Source organism: Echiichthys vipera, assembly GCF_963691815.1.
Source record: "Echiichthys vipera genome assembly, chromosome: 11".
Taxonomy (NCBI): Eukaryota; Metazoa; Chordata; class Actinopteri; order Perciformes; family Trachinidae; genus Echiichthys; species Echiichthys vipera.
The window spans coordinates 20,859,702-20,881,665 of record NC_139836.1 but is presented as its reverse complement, the minus strand read 5'-3'; the positions used below and the strand labels follow the sequence as shown (position 1 = coordinate 20,881,665).

The following is a 21,964-nucleotide window of genomic DNA, read 5'->3' as shown; positions in this document are numbered from 1 at the left end:
TCCAGACAGTGTGCTTCTGTGCAATATAGTGCAATACTGTACGTCCTACTGGGAACAGTGGGCTAGTCAGTCATTGAATGACACAGCGGTCAGAGGTCTGGTCCTCCTTGGGTTCCTCATTGGGGGTTGTAGGTTTCTCCTCTTGGTACCGAGAAGCTCCATGGTTTAAAATGTTTTGGAGGATGTCTTTGCTCTCACTAGGCGGTAGATTGTAGAAAAAATACTGCGGCGCCATCTGAATGAACCTAGTAGGAGAGGAGAGGACAATGTTGTTGGTAAAAAAATCAAAACTAAACATATTTTTTTGTTGAACTGAACTGAACTCATTTTCAATTTGAGTTGGTTTTGAATGACTCTCGTTTTTGTTGGAGAGAAGATTTATAGTACTTACAGGAACTTACAATATCTGCTCCTCACATTATTTGAACTGCATTGAACGGATTGACACACTTCAAGATGTGGAACCTAAGAGAGCATGACAAAGGCTGCAGAGCTTTCTCTTCCTCCATTAAGCTCCAGCTTCACATTCCCAGGGATCTGTGCTATCCATAATCCCCTCTCCAACCAGCTGATACTTGAGAACGGGATTAGGATACCTCCCTTCACAACCGGCATGACTAGTCTCTGCTGAACTGGAGCTTTACATCTGGACCAAAAGGAAAAGGGAATGTGTCTGTCTGATTACTTTTAAGCCTCTTTAAATGTGAAGATATAAGGGTTGGTCTAGTGGGTTCTTTTAAAGCAACAAGAGACTGCAGTCGAGTTAATGAAACTGTATATGGTAGGTTATGTGATTGCAAAACAAGTGCAGAGTTTGAAATATACAAAAAACAAAGGAGACTGAGACTTACTCCTCTGGTGTTATGTGGGTTGCAGTGCGGAGGCAGTTGTCCTCAGAGAAGGAGTGTTCGTGGAACAGCACCCACTCAGGCAGGCCCAGCTTGGGGCTCTTTGCTCCGTAGCCAGACAGAGGATGGATCTGTGCCACGTGCTTATGGGTCAGAATGAAGTAGTTCCCAGATCCATCCACATCCCGTGCCACCTAAGGGAAATCACAGCCAGGCGCAGTCAGAGGGATTTCTAGAAAGGGATTGGAGTCACCATGTATATGTACTGATTTTGCCTTGAATAGTATACCATTATATAAAAGCCACAATGACAAGAAAAGTCAGAATTCTCTGAAGAAAATGTGCTTGCTACATCAGATTTACAGTTGAAACATCTGAAATAGTTGGCAGGTTGATTATTGATTTTTAGTGTAAGCACTTAATGAAGTTGAATTCAAAGTGCTGGGTGAAGATACACTTCAAGTATCAAAAGGAGTTGAAATGTAGGTCGAATTTACAGTAGGTGATAAATTGAGGTAGGAGTTTCAGGTGAAGTGAAAGTCTACAAGAAAATAGTGCCAGTTTATGGCTGCTTCTGAAATCACATACTATGGAGTACATACTCGTTTAACATACTTTTGTGTGAATATCTTTTTGGGATGCACTGAGCTGTAGTCTAACTACCACATCACTTCCTGAGAGCTTCCTTGCTGTTTGGAGGTACGTTACCATGGTAAAACATGCCAACCTCAGCTTTACTCTTTTATTCATTCAATTTAATTAATCACTGGGAAAGGTCAACAACTAGTCCAACAATCACAGGTACAGAAATAACTGATTTTTAATATGTGGAAATGTTCATTTTAAGCATTGTTGATGTTACAGCGCTGCCTTGGTCACTCTCTGTCTGGTATGAAAGTCACTATTGTATTGCACTGTGCCCAGTGTCAACGATTTCACCAGAAGAAAATATGCAATTACTATTACGACTAAATCTAACTGTTTTATCCTACTAAATAGCTTGTTAATATGGAACTTGTGGACTAAAATATGTCAGTTGATGTGTAACTGAAAGCAGTTGGACAAAAGTGTGAATGATGAGTGGAAGTTGTGGACGTTGTGGAAGTTAAAAGAGCTCAGAAGGTTTCCGGTGTTCAGAGGTGAAGGCCTGAGAAACCCTGAAAAGGTTAAGCGTTGAAATGTCAGTTGAGGAGATGAATGCAGTTGAAGTGGAAGAACTGAAGACAGTTCAAGAGTGTATTGTAAGCAGTCAAATTGAATGTGTAGACAATAACAACAGTTACAATCTCAGTTAAAGTTTAGGATGTGACACTAGTGGAGCTGTCCGTTGAAGACTAAAAATCAGTTCAGCTCAGCGACAAAGTGGTAGAGCTGCTCAATTATGACTAAATAATAAATCAGATTATTGTGAATAATAAAGAAATATAAAAAGGGTAAATACATGTTTCTGCTTGTTTTTAATCACCTGCAGTCTAAATGAATAGAAATACATTCCTATATGAAGGTGGAAACTAAAATCACAGTGTAATTACACATTAAAGCACATTTCACATTGCTGCATTAATCATACTTAGGGAGTCTGATGGCCTTTAAGAATGTCTTAAGTTGTCAATGCTGATTTCATAATAGTATTTTGTTCTTTGTTGAGTGGTTCAGAATAATAAAGTTTTGTTTTCTAACCTGCATGAAGAAACCCGCCAGCAGGGCTCTCTTAATGTTGAGGGTGTTGCTTTGGGAACCAAAGGCAGGAACTGAGATGGGCAGCTCGATCCTCTTCAGAGTGTCTGTGAGCTCAGTACGAAGAGCGTCGGCCATCAGCAGAGCAGCGTGGCTCAGGTAGAAATTCTGACACCATTTGTCCACATCACAGTCTAACAAGAGAAGAAGACATAACCCAGGAGAGGATTAGAGTATAGGAAGGCCCAATCAGTGAGGACAATAATCATTACAACTATATGTGAAAAAAAGGTATTGTTTTAGTTTTTTTCTCTCTACTTTCCACCATCTCCTAAAGTATATTTTTCATATTTTTTAAATTAAGACAATTCTCCAAAAATGTATCATTATTAAATCATTCTCATTACAATCTATTGGGACTGTTGCAAATATGTCCTTTAATATAATTGTTAAAGGGCAAAAAACTTGTTTTGCTAACAGTTACAATTATTTTTCTTCATTCAATGATCTCTATAGCTGTGTGTACGTGTATGTGTATGTGTATGTGTATGTGTGTGTGTGTGTGTGTGTGTGTGTGTGTGTGTGTGTGTGTGTGTGTGTGTGTGTGTGTGTGTGTGTGTGTGTGTGTGTGTGTGTGTGTGTGTCGATGCACTCTAAACTCACATGGATCCTGCTGGCAAACTTTAAAGGCCTTGTAGATATTAATTAGGGTGAAGTGGTCCCCCTCCTCGTGCTGGAACTTCATGTGACACTGGATCGCCTCTGTCTTCAGCTCCGCGGAGGGCACCGTGAAGCAAGTTGGTGCTAAAATATCCACAAGACAAATGTGATGTTTAGAACGTACAGTTTACATTATAGTGACAGATATTTGTTCAAATGGCAGGCCAGCACATGTTACCTGCTAGCATGGCAGCGATGATGACCACCTCGCTGACACAGTCAAACTCACAGGAGGCGAGCAGAGTTTTGGCCATTTGAGGTTCCAAGGGGAACTCGGACATAATGATACCCATCTCAGATAGGTTTCCGTCATCATCCAGAGCTGCAAGGTAGTCGAGTTCCTCCAAAGCCTGCATTAGCCCTTCAGGATCTGGGTCGGAAAGATTTTGAGATTATACATTGTTTTTTTATTTTATTAAATTAAACCTTAGTTAATCTGGGTGGGAACCACATCCTGCAGAGACCCCGTACAAAATGTTTGGTATATGCCAATATAATATATATTATCCCAAATGTTTCCAACAATGTTCCCTGTCTGCTGTAGAGTTTTGGAGAAATTCAGATTTTTAACCATGAAACTTCTTTATTCTACTGTATGTTTTATTGGTTTTAACCCCCTGCTCTGTTTGTTTTGAAGAAGTGGAGAGCCAAATTACCTGTGGATAATTTGGCTCCAGGTAAAAATCTCCTGAATGTTGAATACTGAAGGAATCCCAAACCGGAGAAGCTGACTACAATGACAGCAACGGTACTTCACATCAACAAATTCCATCTTTTGTTATTGTTTTGACTGAGTGACCCCTAGAAGCAGAAAATTACATACAATGCATTGTTTATACTAGGAGATTATTAATTGCATAGAAATACATTTTGACCGATTAATTTTCTGTTTTCGTGCAGTCTATAATGCAAAGTAGTGACCCACTGGGACAATCCCCACTACAGTATACTGGCACCCTGATGGGCATGCTCTGAGTAAAAAAGGGAACAGAAGATTAGGATTTCATAATCCTTAGCAACATCTGCCATGTATCACTATGCAAAACGAAAAGTCTGTCATGGTACAAATTAGATTTACTTTTCTGTCTTTGCAACAAATGTGTTTTTCCATGAACAGTGAAACAAAGACACATGGACTGAGAGATAGAGACAGAGTGAGAGGAGGGAATTAAATCCACCTTAGATGCTCTCTATTATCATCTGCACACCCACAGACCGACACTATGTTTATACTCTAATCAACTAATGGGAGGCTCAGTGTGTGTGCGTGTGTGTGTGTGTGTGTGTGTGTGTGTGTGTGTGTGTGTGTGTGTGTTAGTGGGGGTGAATAAATCCGAGGGAACAAAAGCACACAGAAGCAGGTCAGCTCTAAAAGGATGCTTGCAGAACAAGAGCTGTCAGTTCTGCTGAGGCACGGCTCACTGCCTTCCAATAAAAAAACGTCCTGTGTTGGAACAAAAGGGAACGGCCTGCCTGAACCCAGAATTCAGCTCATTATCACCGAGGATGATGTGGACACCAGGGGCTTAGCCAATACAAACAGCCAGAAAAGTATTCTCTGTTTACTTTTTACACTCTTCGTAAATCTCACCCGGCCTGTCGATGAAGTCACAGTGGCCCAGTCCAGCGATCTCCATCCTCTTCAAGAAGAGCACGGTGGACGAGATGTCAGATTCCACAACATGTGGGCGTGTCTCCACTGGAAGCTGTCTGTCCTCTGGGTACAGACAAAAACACCTGCCTACAGGATAGAAAGATCCTCTTTAGACAAAAGACAGAGATTTACATTGCAAGTGTTTTGTAAAAGTTTAACTTCTCACCTGTTGGACCTGCCAGCTGTTTGCGACATTTGGCCTGACCTGTGCTGATTGGCTGAATGATGACTGAGTTTGTCCTGATCCTGGGGTTGTACACCTGCAAAAGCATCACAGTGTTTACTTTGATTATATACAGTAGTTGAATCGTGCACTGTGGGACTTACTGGCATTGCTTTTACTCAATTAAAGTGTGGTGTCATGATTTTCGAAACAGCGAGAAGAAAGTGCCTAAAGCTTGATTTATTGTTGTACGTGTAGGGAAATTAAAAAAGAGGTTTGGGCATAAATAAACATTGTGTGTGAGAGTTTCTGGGTAGCAATTTCTGTATAATCCCCCAAATCACTGCATGTCAATGTGTCAAAAAGAACCAGATGCAGTTTAAAAAACAAACAAAACAAAAGCAAATATAGAACAAAAACATCACCATGTACTCTATACTGCAACATTATTCTTATATTGAACAATAAAATACAACAATAAGATCGGCTTACAACTTTAATTCATACATGTAAAAACACAGCACCTGCTGCCAGCTGCAGGAGATTGTTGTTTACATGATCCTGTACACAATAATCTCAAATAAAAACAATAATAGCCAGAGCATTCTTTCTTTTTGCAGCGCAACTCTTAAGGCTTCTGTCTTCCACGTCATCACATTGTACGCTCATTGTGTTACATGACGTAGCATATCTCAAAAACTAAAAAAATCTACATTGTTCAAATAACTCAGAATAGAGTGATAGTTTGCTCATGTGTCTACATCTAGAAATATTTTGGATCAATATGATTTGCGTGTTGACTTAATCAAATGTGATGACATTTTTTTTATTTTTAATTTATGGGACATTTTTACCACTTTTATTAATTATTATTGCGTAATGAATATATATATATATATATATATATATATATATAACCTTCTGTCTAAGGTTGTACAAATGTTAGGGCTATAAAGATTTGAAGATACAAATGTAGGAACTGGTGGACCATTTCCATTGCAGTAAATTCAAACAATGACACATGTGATCTAAATCCTGGGGGACCCTAAAATGGACATGCCCATATTTGGTGGCTTTCTACATTAGCAGCAAAAATGATTAATAACCCTGTAAAAACACCTGTAAAAGTCCAACTTACATATCTTTTCTCAAGCCCGGCATCAATGACAAAGCTTATCGAGCTCACAGCCCAGAAGAAGTCCTCGTTTGGGCTGGATGTGAGGAATACTCTGCGGGTTTGGCTTGTACCTTCCTCCCCCAGGATTGGTAGATTCCCAGGCTGGCCAGGGTGCACAACAACAGGCAGGAGTTCACCGAGATCAGGGGGTAAGCTATGCCCCTCATGACACAGGATGTCATGGGCGAGATCTATCTCCTGGTGGAGAGTAAACAAAGAAGAAAGTCAGAGGAAGACATATTTTGTCAGACTGCTGATTCCATCGTGTGGTACTGCTTTTTACCTGTGTGGTCACGAGAAACACAACCACATCTCCTTCTTCTTCAGAGTGGTGGATCTCCAGCACCAGACGGAGAGCGGAGTAGAAGTAGCTGTCACCTGTGCTGCTGTGCACCACCTCACCTGCCCTTGGGCACTCCAGGCGAATCAGAGGTGCTGCTGACCCAGTGAAATGGGCCAGCTGCTTTGGGCCTGGTTCAATGGCTGTAAGGAGGACCACACGGAGCTCTGGCCTCTGCAGGGCGACATCCTTTAGCAGACCCTGGAGTACATCGGTAGCTACGGTCCTCTGGTGGGCCTGGTCCACAACTACCACACCGTAGCGCTCAAGCAAAGGGTCTGACATCATCTCTCTCAGGAGCATGTCATCTGTGCAGTACCTGTGGTGGGGAATAAAATGATGCTTGACATTAGGAGGGAGCAAATAAGTGCACAGAGGCCCTTGACACACATTGTACTCAAACTCATAATAGCCTGGCATAAATCTTTAAGGATTCTTTAATTGTAAGCTTCTAGGCTGAAAGAGAGGAACCACGGAATGGCATCCTAATGAAAGGCACTTTGTCTCTTTGTCAGCTTTGCCCCTATTAGTGTAATTTACTCTGATAATTAGTCTGAGCAGTCGATCCTTTCGTACTTGCCGGCTGCCTGTTTATCTGATCTTTCTGCCTTCAAAGTGCTGAGCTTCTTTGTTCCCCAGCTGACTTATGAGAGACCCACATGAGGGAGTGTGACATATGGGCAGACAGGGAGCTGGGGCAGCTGTGGAGGAGCCCCTGAAAAGAGCCCCCTCAGGCCTTTTGTTCACTTCTCTCTTGTGAAGAAGAAAAGGCGCGGTGATTTAGCTGTGCGCTTCTCGTGGTGCTTTAATATATCCCGGCAAGAAGAGAGAAGGAATCAGATAGAGACACACTGGATACATCTGGATTTAAAAGTAATACGTGCTGCTTTACCATACCTGAGGACTGTGTCATTAGTGGAACATGTTTCCAAAGGGATGCTGTATCCAACTTCATGACCAATGTTGACATCCATCTCATCAGCCACTCTTAAGGCGAGATCTACTGCCTGCTGCGTGTGGATCTGGGTACAAACCACCATGCCATGCTGAAACTGGACTGACAGGCAGAATTCAGCACACCACTGGGGAATCTGTTTAAAAATAAGAGTGAGATAAGTGAGATACATCACAGGTGCTTCCACACTATAAGCTGATAGCATGAATGAAATGTGCTGTATTTCCCACAGCAGTGCAATCTTAAATGTCAAATGCACCACAGTACTCACTTGAGAACTTCTCCCTGTTTTGGCAGATCCACTAACAATGACAAACCGTCCTTTGGCCAAAGTGTCCATGAATTCACACTTTGCTTTCCACACTAGCAGCTGTTTCCTTTCTCTCTGTAATTTGTAAAACCTGGAGGAATAAGGGAGTCCGTCAAACTGATTAAGCTCCAGAATGTCATCATATTCTTTGTCTCCTTGCCCCAAAACTTCTGTTCCTGAACAACAGGATGACATCTCCTCAAAACAGTCCTCTCCAGTTAAACTGGTAATGTCCTGCGCCATAACAAGTGAGCTCCCAGGCTGTCTGGTTAAGACTTCATTTACAGATCCAAAGATGAGAGATGAAGTTTGAAAATCTCCAGCTCTGACTTAGCTGTTGGACAGCACACAGACCGCCTCTGCAAGTGAAGCCAAATGAAAGGCTCACTAGGCGGCCAGCCCAGTGTTGTCATGTGGCCACTAATCCCATAGAAGTGCGGTCATCAACAGATGACGCGAAAGAACACACACACACACACACACACACACACACACACACACACACACACACACACACACACACACACACACACACACACACACACACACACACACACACACAATATATACAACTGGCTGACACGGAAAGGCCACAAGCTGTTAAAAAAAAAAAAGTAAATGTGGTTTAATTTAGTAATTAAGAAATGAATTATCTCAGTTGTTGACTGAGATAATTCATTTCTGAATCCAAGAACAGAAGAACAGTTGGGCCAGAATATGGAGATGTGTAAAACTAAGAGTTGAGCTCTGCTCTATCTTCAGCCTGCACAGTGTTACTACAATTTGAAAAGTCTACAGTTATTCAGTTGAGTCACATCTGAAGAAACAAATAAAGAAAAAGACTAATGTGGTAACACTGATAAAAAATTGGCTCTAAATCAGGACTCAAGGGTGACTTCATCCTGTTGCTTGAGGGAGCGCATTAAGGTAAGATAACAAGATTCAACTTTGATGCAAGGGAAGCCCTTCAGTTTTTGTAATGACCACTGTTATCTGGCAGATGGCAGCGTTGAACAACCATGATGTAGTGCTCCAACAGGACAGCAGAGCACCTTCTAATGGGGCAGACTGGGCTTTAGGCACATCCTCTCAGAGACCAAAAAACAAACAACCAAAAAGCATGGGGCAGTTAATCATTCATATTCATCAAATGGTGAGTTTTTTTTCCTACACACCCTTATTGATTTCTTTAACAGCCACACGCTAGTTCTTTGAGTTTTGAAATTATTTTCGCCAATGTAATTAAAACAACTTGTTATAAATCACCATAAAATAACTTTTATTTCATTCTCATTTCACCAATAATGTTTTTCAGTTTAAATGTTATCCTGAAACATTTGCCTCTGTTATAGGTTGAACTCCTCAAAATCATCTTTTCCTCACCCAGTGTGAATGGGGCATGACCTCATAGCAGTCTTTATATTACTATGCTTGTAAAAAAGAAAAAGAACAAAAGAAAGAAGATAAATGATAAGTGACATACAATATTTACACTTTACAATGGCTTTTAAACATGTTACAGGTATGCAAATAAACACAGTACAGTGAGGATTTACAAATGGCATCAACATTTAACAACTAATCGACACAGCACTAACACATCTTTTTCAGTGGACTGGTTACTCTGACTGTGAAACACATTTGAACAACTCCAAAACAAGTGAAAAACCCTACCTGCACACTTCTGTACGTGAATGCAATACAGGTATGCAGGGCTTTATTGACTTCAATCATTCTGCAGTGGTAAGAAGACACTGCATTTTAACACATGGACATAAGAAAAAGAGCTGCGCTGTAAACTTGAATCCCTCCTCTTATGACAGCAAGTCAACAACAAATAACATCAAGGAAATTGCCCAACTCAAAGTGCAACGCCAAGCTCTGAATCTGATGAACAATGCTGTGAATGCATGAATACTCTCAGCGTTCAAGAATATCAAAGCCATACAAAATCCAAATGGAATGTTATGAAGGCAAAAAAAAAAGACAGATAAGGTAAAAACATTGGTTGAGGGGGAGCCTGGAAAGCTCACAGCGCTGAAGTCATCCCGCTTGGCTCGAATACCCGAGGACAAAGTGAGCGTGAATGTTATACATACGTAGACCACAGTTAATGTTGAATTATTTGGTGTTTGTGTAATTCTCTGGAACACAATCAGTCTGTCAAATTTGTTGAGACTCCGCAGCGTCTGCCAGTATCAAGAGAACATGTGGGGCGTCCAACACATAGCCTGAGCAGTGTGTCAGAGCGTGTTTGAAATGTGTGAAAAGTCCTGTTTAGTACTTTACCGTGAAAGTGAACTTATAAGGGAATAAAAGAGCCTGACTTTGAGGCTGTAAAAGGAACTGGATTCATCTCAAAATAACAACATAGTGTGAGGGTTTACTTTGGGTCCACTGTATTTAATGAAAAAAAGAAAAAAAAAAAGATTCAAATCGACTTTGTAGTACTGTGGCGACATGGCTAGAACAGATATATTTGATATTGAATACATCATAGAAATATGGAAAACTGAATAAATGACACTGCTGCATGACCCACAAGCTACACTGACAATGCGCAGTTGTGCTCCAATTCCCTTTTATCTTTATTTTAGTCCAAAAACTAACTTTTTTGCCCTTCAAATATTCAAGCAACTTAAGTGGTTATAAAAACATTGTATATTTCAGCATGTTTGAGAAAAAAAGTATAAAAATTGCCAAAGAATGCAAAAGAAATATTCTAAATTATACCAGGTTTCCTTTTTTCCTAAACTTTTCCGTGGGGAAAAAGAATTACTCTTGATCAGAGTGTCCTGTGCACAAACTGGTAATATCGCAGTTAAATAGTTAAATAGATAAATAGTTCAATGGTACCTGAGCAAGGACAACAAAGCACCTTTTAGAGGCGTAGCACCAAGGTGTGATCTTAGCGCCCTTTCACTGGGAACTCCGTGATACTTCCGACTGTCCATAAGAGTCTTACAGAGTCTCAGTAATTAGTGCAAATCAAGAAAGTCTCTGTCCATTTGTAGGAGATCTACTAGTCCATGACCTCAAGAGCTCAGCAGTCCTTATGGATCTTTGGTGGTCTGTAGGGCAACATCGGCACAGGTCTGAAACGTAAGCATAAATACATGACATCATTAGCACAGCAAAGACAGAATGTTGAATAACTGTGATTCCAAACACAATCACCACATGCATGATTTTGTACTTGTTACAGTATGAACTACATGCACAGCTGATGCAAAATATCACCCTCCATTCACCTCGCTGCTTTGATCTGATAGCAATATAATATGCCAGCAGGAGTCATTTAAAGGTAACAATGGTATTCTTTCTCGGATGGACAGAGTAGTAGTGATATTTATGATTGAAATTGATGCTGAACGGCTACAGCAGAACAAGGTAAAGGCAGAGTGAAAAAGCTGTCTCTCCTGTAAAAAGAAAAGTGGTTTAATAAACAAAGAAATACTGTAAAATAATAATAAATAATCACACCAGCATTCTGCATGGATGTGTCCAGCAAAACACTTCACATACAGCATGTGGGTAAATAGGAAGGACAAGGTTCAAAGATAGTCTAAAAAATGATGTGATGTATAAGGAGATTCACTTGTGAGAAGAGGGCAAACGTTTCAATCCCACTGGTCATAAATTAGGGCTTCAATGGGATAACTTAAAAATTAATCTGTGATAAACCTGTGACAGAGCAGAAAACATTGATTTTCCTGTATATCCCTGTTTTTCTACGATGCAAACACTTCACTTTATATATATATAGAGTACAGACCAAAAGTTTGGACACACCTTTTCATTCAAAGAGTAATTGTAGATTCACACTGAAGGCATCAAAACTATTAATTAACACATGTGGAAGTATATAGTTAAAAAAGTGTGAAACAACTGAAAATATGTCTTATATTCTAGTTTCTTCAAAGTAGCCACCTTTTGCTCTGATTACTGCTTCGCACACTCTTGGCATTCTCTTGCTGAGCTCTAAGGCAAGGCAAGAAATCCCACTTACTGAGCACCATTTCAGGTGACTACCTCTTTAAGCTCATCAAGAGAATGCAGAGTGTGCGAAGCAGTAATCAGAGCAAAAGGTGGCTACTTTGAAGAAACTAGAATACAAGGTGTATTTTCAGTTGTTTCACACTTTTTTTGTTTAGTACATATTTCCACATGTGTTAATTCATAGTTTTGATGCCTTAAGCGTGAATCTACAATGCCAATAGTCATGAAAAGAGAGGAAACTCATTGAATGAGAAGGTGTGTCCAAACCTTTGGTCTGTACTGTATATATATATATATATATATGAATAAAGCTTTGAGAAACATTAAGTAATCACTTTAACAGGTGAAGCCAACAGTGTTACGTATCCCATGTGTAAAAAGCTCTTGTAGCGCCCAATGATGTAATAATTTCCTAGAAATGTAATAACTGTAATAATTTGCACTTAACATTTAACACTGACATTTAACACTGATTTCTTTTTTGGAAACTCTAGGCTTCATGTATAATTAGAAATTTACAACAGATGACACATAATAAGGAATAACATTATGGATAAAAATGGCATTAAGGGCATTTTATTGTATTACTGGTTGTAAGTTATTACATTGCGCCGTTTTGTTAAATCTTTAGAGCAAATTTTATTACGTTTTCAGCGGTTCTTACAACTTCAGGAAATGACAACATTTCAGGTGCTACAGGGATGTAAAGAGTCACGTTACACTGACCTGTTGGGTAAAGGGATGGTTGGTGGTGGCCTGGGCACAGTTGGGATAGGTATGGGGAGGGGTCCAGCCCCGGGGAAGTGGATCCCAGCTGCTATGGCACAGTGACCTAGCCGAGAGCTCCTCCCTAGCGGGTCTGCAGGTAGGGGTTTCTGGGGTGGACTTGGCTTCTCAAAATCCTGAAGAAAGAGGAAAAGAAAGTCAAATGCAGTCCATCTGGCCAAAACTGTAAATGTACTTATTTTAATGTATAAAACAAAAGAGAGTAGTGCTGTCCTGCATTTAAATGTCCCAGTATATACAGTATAATAATATTAGTAATAATAATAATAATAAAAATAATAATAATAATAATAATAATAATAATAATAATAATAATATTATTGATCATGTACACATTTTAGAAAAATAATTCAGATTAGAGGCACTAATTGTTTTGAATGTCAACATGTTTTGCAATAGTAGCTTGGATATTAACCTTTTTTTTCAAATGAAGCAAAATCTTCACATTTTAGCCTGGGAGGCAGGCATATTCATTCACAGATTTAAAAGCTGTTAGATGTAGCTGCCAATCTTATAATATGCCTGCCTCTCCTAACGTAAGGCTTTATTATAGACACATATGGATTGTGTAAGGATTTATCTGTGGATTGTTAATTTGCTTTGCTTCCACATTCAATCAGCTTGACAGCACTCTTTCTTCAGCTCATTTTTCCGAGGTACATTTATGAATTAACTGATTTTCAAATTCAGATTAGCACTGCACTGAGTTGGTATTGAAGCGTCACTGAAATATCCCATTTGCTATCTGACATTAATCTAAAAAATACCACAAATCCCAAGACTCTTATCTTGAGACACATTGTAAGGAAACCTGGAAATATATCAAGTGACCTTCTACTTCCCTTTGAACATGGATTAGCTGTATAGCAGCTATCTGGAGACAAAGGCAGACACATTTCACTAGAGGGCACTGTGTTATCAGTAGCTTCTGTGAATTCCCACAGCTAACACAAGATAAATCCCAAACCTCCTCCTCCTCTGTCTCCTCCACCTTTATGGCAGTGTTGTGTGAGTGTAGAAGGTTATCTGAATGAGGTGCCATCATGTGTTACTAATCTACAGCAAGGAGGCAAGGCAGTGATAAACATCTGCTACCAGCAGCCCGGCTACTGTCACACGCACACATAATGCAGAAAACCTCCCCACACCCACTCTAACCACAACACACACTCAGAGGAAAATATGGACAAACTTCAAGTAAGAGAGAGAGAGAGAGAAAGAGAAAAAAGTGTTCCACATCATGCATGAGTGAGACTAAGAGAGCTGGAAGGTATAAAACATTCATAAGTGCAGCTGAGACGTGACTGAGTATGTCCCATCAACATTACAGTTATGAACCTGTGAGCGTCAGTGCTGTGCGACCCACAGGGCTCACATGCAGCAAGGTTTCATGTCAGTAGAACTTTGCAGAAGAGGAGCAGGTTTTTTATCCTAAAAACATACTTCTCCACTATATGGCCAAAATTAGAAATGTAAAAACACTTGACCACATGCTTTTGTGTAGTGGTGGGTGATATGACCATATCAGATCACGAAGGAACAGAACGTGTTGACGATCAGCCGAAACAGAGAGATCATAGCATCGTCTGTAGGGCACATTCTGTCCACTGCTGTTCTATGCTTTGCACTGACGCATTAGGTTTTTTTTTCCTCAGCCAAATCCCACTATTTGCTAGTCTTCCTCATGCACCGCCCTAAAGACACACGACCAACCAGTCATAGTGAACTACAGGCAGTGACGAGGATTTCTCATCCCCCATCATGACAGATTCAGAGAGTAGCGGGAAGTCACGGCTGAAAATGTAAACGAAACTACCCAACTGTCCTAACCATAGACCGTACGACACTGTCTGTCCAAACTTTTTCATACAATGTGTGGAACCAGCTGTAAAATATTCGCCTAAAAACAAATAAATGTCCTGTGCAACCGCAGACTCCTAATGTGTTTATGACAAGGTGGCACCGACGCAGAGGTCGCATTCTGCCCAAACCTGCCACACACAGTTGCACACACACAGTCATACAAGGTGCGCCCATATGACAGTAACACAACAAATCTTTTCAATGTCCACTGTATTTGGCACAAATTGCACAAACTGATTCAAATCTGTTCATTTAGGTTCTTTGGTTGCACTGTTCAGTAACTTGGAAATTAATTAAAAATCAATGTAAAAACACATGATAAAACTGTGATAAAATTGTGATCGTGATTTTTCTGTAAAAAAAAAATGCGATATGATATTTTTGCCATATTGCCTTCCCCTACTTCTGTGGTCTGGGCTGTTTTTCATGGTTTTGGCCATTTGGTTCAATTAAGGTTAATGGGAATGCTACAGCAAACGGATAAAATTATATTTTAGACGGTAGCATGGTGCTTCAAACTGCAATAAAGATCCTTCATCATGTCCCCCTGCACTATACAAGGTCTGTAAGAAATGAAGTTTCTGAGTTTGGCATGAAGGAACTTGATGGGCCAGCCCAGACAGATCTCTGACCCCAACACCATCCAACATGTTTGTGATGACTTGGATTTATGCTATGACAGAAATAACATGGTCAACAATCACATATGGCCAAAGCGTCTGGGTCTCCACATACATTTGGCAGTGTACTGTATATTAGTGTGTTGTTGCAATGTTGAAATAAGTGAGAGAAATATGCAATAAGAACTACAAATAAATACTTTCATTTTTGATTAATCTTCTGTTTATTTCCTTGATTAAACCATTTTGGCTTTGGTCTCAAACTAAAATCAACTCATTTCTATTATCATAGAGGAGTGAAAATCCGCAAATGTTGACTTTTGAGCAGTCAAGATCATTTTTGGCACTTTTTGCCAGCTCATTATCAAAATGGCTGCCTACTTATTTTTGTTGATTGACTAACTGATTAATCGAGCAACTGTGTCAACACTATATGAAATGCAGTCAAGGATACAATAACATAACATAGACATATTTCAACCTTATCATAGTATCCCAAGTTGCACCATAGTGTATTATACTGTGTGTCTACTGGTAGACAGCAAGAAGTTATTAAAACAACAACAGCTACAATAAATTTCTGCAATATAATATTTATTAGCGTAGGTGCACTGTAGTAGCCTCTTTACTGAGAGAAAATGTTTTTTTACAAACTCTCTCATATGATGACCCAAAGCTCTTTAGATGCATTTAAAAACACAAGAAGCCCCTCAGAGGTTGAAATGTTATGATGCTTTAATCAGATTGAGCTCTGTTAACGGCACAGCAGGTCCATTGTATTTTGAATCTAGGTCCCATGTGGACAATGTTCTTACTTGTTGAGTTTCGTACTAATAAACCGTACAAAGTAGGGGATTCATGAGATCCCATTAGACAAAATCTGTGCGACTACTAACTGAAACTAACAGAGTACCTCACAGACTTCACACATACAGTGTACCACCCACTGGGATTTTTAAGTACTCACTCTTTCCTGACAAATGTGTAAGTTATGGACAGTTAAGCTTAAGTGGAGAATAATTCCCCCAGAAACATTTTTCATTTTCATGGAAGTGTACCAAGGAAAAAACAAAGATGTAAATGGACAGATGCATCCACTCAAATGCAAGAATAATCCAGGACCCATGTGCATTCTAATGCCGCTCTTGGCAGAAAACCTCATACTGTAACTGGAGTCTTGGTGGTGTTTCACGTCTTAATTCAAAATGAAGGATTGCACTATCCTCCACAGCTTGAAAGAGATCTATGAGCCTCTGGCTTACAAGCACCTTTCAAAACCCAGAGGAACTGAAAAATGCGTGGCTGTCTGGCCAAAAGCAGAGCTATTTTTCAGTTCCTGAAAAGATGACATGCTCGAAAGGCATGATTTTTCCTCCTCAACAGTGTAATGCTGCAGTCTGCACCTGAACCGGGTTTGAGTTTTGAGCTTTGCGTCATATTTATTTGACTCTCCTGGTATCTGATATGCATTGTTCAAGATAATAACAAGCAGATCTGTTTGTGAAAGTGCGATAGTGTTTTCTTTTCATACACTGCCTCGCTGTAATAGAGGCAGGATAGGCTTTATTCCCCTGGAAACACCTCAGCATTCGAGGGGGGCAATTGGCACACATGCATTAGATAGCCTGTGAAAAAGTCTTTTAAAATGACACATATTTGCATAGACGGCAGGGGAGGTTACAATGAGCTTGTAATACACTTATTGAAGGATTGCTGTCCTGTACGCCCTTGTTGGCCTGATATTAAATCTCAAAAGACTCCTCTCCTCTTGTTCTGACCTACAAGTACCGTCTCTAATTGTTTCTTTATAGCCAAATGATCTAGTAGATATTAGCAGGTAGCAGAGTGTCATTGTTCTGGCAGGACAGCGAGCAGCTTATTTGTAAAGCAAACAGTGGCTGCTCAGCTAAAGTGCGTCTTTACTTGGCACAAGTTCATATTAATCAAGGGTGATGTGGTGCAATGTTTGATATGGACGCCACAAAGCCATACTGAATTGCATGTATAAATAGTTGTTTTTACTTGTTCAGTGGTAGAGGATATTTAAGGTGTAAGAATACTCTATTACAAGTATAGGTTCTGCTATTTAAGTAGAAGTACACAAGTATCATCAGCAACGTATCAAGTATGAACTAATCTTTGCTATAAAAAATATACAGTATATATATTGGATCATTTTAAATATTTAGGCCTCAACCAGTTATTTAGATGAAGGTAAAATTATCTTCGATGTAACTACTAACAACTCGTAGACACCTGAAATATAACATAAGGCTCCAACTAGACACTGCCTTCTTGCTAGGACTAGTTTAATCTCTACCAAAGTGTTTCATTTTATAAGCGTATCACGTTTGATGTTAAGTATTAATCTGAAAAATAATTGGAGCCTACAGCCGTTAAATACATGTAGTGGCGTAAAAAGTAGCCTCCAATAATTGTGTCCAAAATGTAGTTAGGTAGAAGTATTAAGTAAACTCAAGTAAAGTACAAGTACCTCAAAATTGTGCTCATTCAGTAAATGTACTTGGTTACCTTCCACCACTGCTGCTGCTCACCTGAATGACTAACCTAAGGGGATATGAGTATTAGATCTCTGCACGCCTCCCTCTAAATCCTTCATGCTTTTGCTTTACATCTGGGATTATGTGATGCTCTTTATGCAACAGAGAGAAAGTGTCAGATCAATGTGGATGTCTTCCTCTTTTTTTTTTTTTTTTTTTTTAAAAGCAGCACGCATCCTTTGATTTTCCCGTGCACCCTGCTGCGGCTCACATCCAACACCACTCTCCGTGCTGGGCAGGTTGAGGAACGAATCAGGATTTGGATGCACCACCAAATCCACCAGAGGCAGATGGATTTACTATCTGCACTGCATCCAATACTGCTGGCTCAGCAGAAAGCAGCGTCTTACTCAGGAGTTGGGTCACAAGGAGAGAGACGGATTGAATTTTGCTGTCGATATGTTGGCAAGCAAGTAGACCGAAGTGCAGAAATGCAGTGAGTTCCGGTATCCAACGCTTTGCTACAACCTTTAAAAATTACCATACAGGTGGCTGTACATGTTTTAGACCATTAACTATGATTTGCATATATTTTTCATTACTGCAGACCATTTTTAAAGAGTACCTCAGTTTTCAGATTGATTTCCTATCTTCCATTTCACTCCATTGGTTTTTGTTAATTTCGCTATGAAAATCAAGAGATTTAAAATGTGCTTGACAGAGATCATCCATCACAGTGAGCTTTTCGTATTTATTGTTTAAGCTACATTACTGTCATGTGGTAATGCAGCATAAGCAGGGACTGATTTTAAAACTCCTCCTCATCTGTGTATCCAAGGAAACTGTGACATCTGAGAAATGAGTAAACCCATTGTATTACTTTATCCAAGTTTGTTTGTTGTGTATCTCATATAGCTTTCAACCATATATCATACATTTTTCTCAGCGGATGGCGTTAACCAGATAATCATGGATGTGTAGATGTTGCTATTCTAATTGTTTTTAAAGGACTTTTGTCCATGTTGGATTAAAACTGTCAGTGATTGTTTCATAGGCCGAGAATGAACTGTCAATCTCAATTTTCAAGTCAACACGGACGAGAAGTCCCTGAAGTGCTCAGAAAAATGGAAATTTGATCTGAGATGAGGATTAACTGTGACATAAAAAAGCAAATAAAACTAAAAGGTCACTTTGACCTATTCCAAGACAGTTTCAAGTTATTATCATTTTCATTCACTTTATTCAAATGAAATAAAATTTATGATTGCTTAGAATTTACGGTAGAAAATCAATGTAGAAACCTGTTGTACGGTTTAGAAAATGGTCAGGAGTAATGTACAGTAAAATATACCCAAATTGAATTTAATGAGCTATGCAGAATATACGGTCCATTAAAGCTGTGGTCTACATAAAAATTAATTACAATTTAAATATATCAAGAGACAATTTACGACAAAGGAAAAACAACAGAGAATATAAATGATGAGTTCTTGAGTCAACAAACCTGCTCTACTCTGTATGATGACTGATGTCGTGGCAGGCTGAGAAAAGGCGGCACTCGAGGTGGTGAGAGGGATGTATGGGCAGGCAGGACCCTGTGGTTGGCCGGGAGAGGAGGCAGAGTGGGCTGGCCCACACTCAGAGACACCGGCATGGGCTGGCTGATGTGTAAGGGCTGGTAGAGGGGCAGTCTGCGCAGGCTGTGAGAGTGGAAGTTGTGTGGGGGGAGAAGAGGCTCCGCACTCAGGAGAGATGGCTGTAAAGAGGATTGGAGGAGGTTATTTTCGGTAGTTCCAGCAGCAGAGACTTTTGTCACAGGTGTTATTAAAGCTGAAGTCAGTAACTTTCTATTAATTATTTTCTTCACATTTACTTAAATTGTCACTATACCCTGACAGCACAATGAGAAAATTGATTCATATTTGATGAGCGCTGCCTAGTTGCGCAGTTTGATCTGAGTTCCCATGCAGGCATTGACACTGTGTCAGAGACTGCTCGGCTCTGATTGGTTGTCAGTCGAGATGTCATTAGAAGCAGAAAGAAAGAAGCAGGTGGAAGCAGAGGTACATCACTCATCACCTTATAGTCCTGTCAAGATATAGTGACAATTTTATGAAAAAGTAAAACAAAAGGTATTTTTCATAGAAATTTACCGACCATAGCCTCAGTAACATTAACAATCTCTGTTGTATCCAAGTGTCCCAGTAAGCCAATGTGACAGTGAGACAGTGTACATAATACCAGCAACTAGAAATAATTCAAACTGATTCAAACCTGCAACAATTAGCAGAAATCAGAAATCTAATGGGCAACTATTTTGAGTTTAAATTTTGCGAAATGTCACAGATTTTTCTCGTTCGAGTTTCTCAAACGTGAGCAATTTCTGCTTTTCTCGGATTATATGGATGTTGATTCCGTGGCAAAAGTGTGGCCAAACTCAAAGTTAGGGATAGTGTAACTTTTACTTGCAAAGTGTGGCCAGAGAATCCACATAAAGTCAGTACAGTTACAAAAAATGTCTTGCCGTCTGGAACACATGAACATGCCTCCCAGCTGCAGAAAAATGAACTGGTTGCGGGGAGCAGTACATTGTGCTTCTTGGTGTGTCTTTACCGTTACTGTGCAAAACAAATGTATGCATGTTTTGTCCTGATAGGTCTTCCACAAGTTTTATATCAGGTCCAAAAGTCTGGACCCATGAAGACCTCTATTTAACCTGTTTTTTTCACTTCAATCAGTGAAACAAATAACTAACACATTAAATCATCATGAAAATAATGATTAGTCGCAGGTCTAGTGTAATGATTGTGGTGGAGGCATAACCAGTACAACCCCACCTTAGTCATAAAGCTCATATTAGTGCGAAATAGCTGGTGTCAGAATCCATCATAAAACTGCAGAACAACATTATTAGATATGATGTTCTGAAATTCTAAAAGCCAGAGTCTGACCACATGTTCTGACCAGCTGTTCCCTCTCCGCTCCGGAACAAACCAGTAACGCCTAAAATGGCGAAAAAGGACTTAACTGCTCCACACACACACACACACACACACACACACACACACACACACACACACACACACACACACACACACACCACACACACACACACACACACACACACACACAGACACACACACACACACACACACACACACACACACACACACACACACACACACACACACACGCACACACACACACACAAAAAATGCAGATGTATTTAAATAGAGATGCTGACTGACATCAGCGAGTGGCTCAAGCGGTCACCATAATAAGAATGGACAGGCTGTTTCAAAAAGTCATTCTGGTTGACAGAATACCACTCAACATGAACTGGATGAACCCCTACGCAAAGTTGCTGCAGATACAGGACAGTGCAAACACAAATCACATCCACACAAACACACATACTCATGAATATAAATGCCCCAGCTTTGTCACACACATATAAATGAAAAGTAATCTCCAGCTGTGGTTATCATTCCCAACAAGCAAATCAAAACCTGCTTTCTTCCCCCACCTGAATCAATCAACGTTGCGCCCTTCTCCCAAAAATATCTTTTTAAAATATCTTTTTATCATAAACAAATATCGCGGAGGCTCAATAACAACACCCTAAGTCTCTTTTACATGGAGAAATCTCTCAATTATAGTTTCGCTTCCTCCTGTTAACAAAAGACCCGTAATTAATATTTCTCAGAGAGAGAGAGAGATAGATAGAGAGAGAGAGAGAGAGAGAGAGAGAGAGAGAGAGAGAGAGAGAGAGAGAGATAGAGAGAGATAGAGAAAGAGAGGCTGAATCAATTATTCTGCATCTTGTTTTGCCAACAAGCCTGGGAGCATGACAAATCTAAATTGAAGCTTAGAGTTTAGTAAAAGGATCTAATAGAGTGTGATTACAAAAGAAATCAAATCAAATAGGCCGCGACAGAAATGAGCACACAAACAGAAATATAGGAAGCATGCGGGTCTGTACAAACATACAGTATACGCCAATACACAATGATTAATGCCGTTACAGATTTATTGTAGGGAGTGACTAACCTTATAAATGTTGGCTCCAGAGGGTTTGGGTGGAGGCTTGCGCTGTGGAGTGGGCCTGTACATGGACCTGATGGGGCTGGTTGGCCTGTTGGCCTCCATAGATCTATACACAGAACATGAGAACTTAAAGGTCCATTCTGTAGGGTTTTTACCTTTTTTTTTTTAATGTTTGAAAGTTCATAACTGAAAATATAGGCCTGTTTTTAAAAAGTCAGATCAATAAGAAATCATACTTAGCAACATTTGAGTCAGATTGTGATGTTAAAGAAATACTTAAATACCATGTTTTCAAGGTTTAAAG

At 39.8% G+C, this 21,964-nt stretch overlaps 2 protein-coding genes across 2 annotated transcripts in view; both read right to left on the bottom strand.

Moving 5' to 3' along the window:
- Positions 1-70: 70 nt before the first annotated feature.
- dhx32b (DEAH (Asp-Glu-Ala-His) box polypeptide 32b) lies at positions 71-8,087 on the bottom strand (the record flags this gene model as incomplete). The annotated part of the gene is made up of 11 exons (XM_083923141.1): positions 71-245; positions 852-1,042; positions 2,529-2,719; positions 3,189-3,329; positions 3,424-3,615; positions 4,837-4,986; positions 5,066-5,159; positions 6,201-6,437; positions 6,523-6,898; positions 7,477-7,670; positions 7,806-8,087. The coding sequence occupies 11 exons, from the start codon at positions 8,085-8,087 to the stop codon at positions 71-73; spliced, it is 2,223 nt and encodes a 740-aa protein (XP_083779267.1).
- Positions 8,088-9,247: 1,160 nt separating this feature from the next.
- Positions 9,248-21,964, bottom strand: part of adam12b (ADAM metallopeptidase domain 12b) — a gene marked incomplete at its 5' end in the record, with an annotated part of 85,165 nt that continues 72,448 nt past the window's right edge. Inside the window, 4 exons of the mRNA XM_083922372.1 lie at positions 9,248-10,939; positions 12,570-12,745; positions 19,118-19,369; positions 21,664-21,766. Of these exons, the coding sequence (XP_083778498.1) occupies positions 10,888-10,939; positions 12,570-12,745; positions 19,118-19,369; positions 21,664-21,766 (583 nt within the window). The 3' untranslated portion in view covers positions 9,248-10,887. The remainder of the gene's footprint in view (positions 10,940-12,569; positions 12,746-19,117; positions 19,370-21,663; positions 21,767-21,964) is intronic.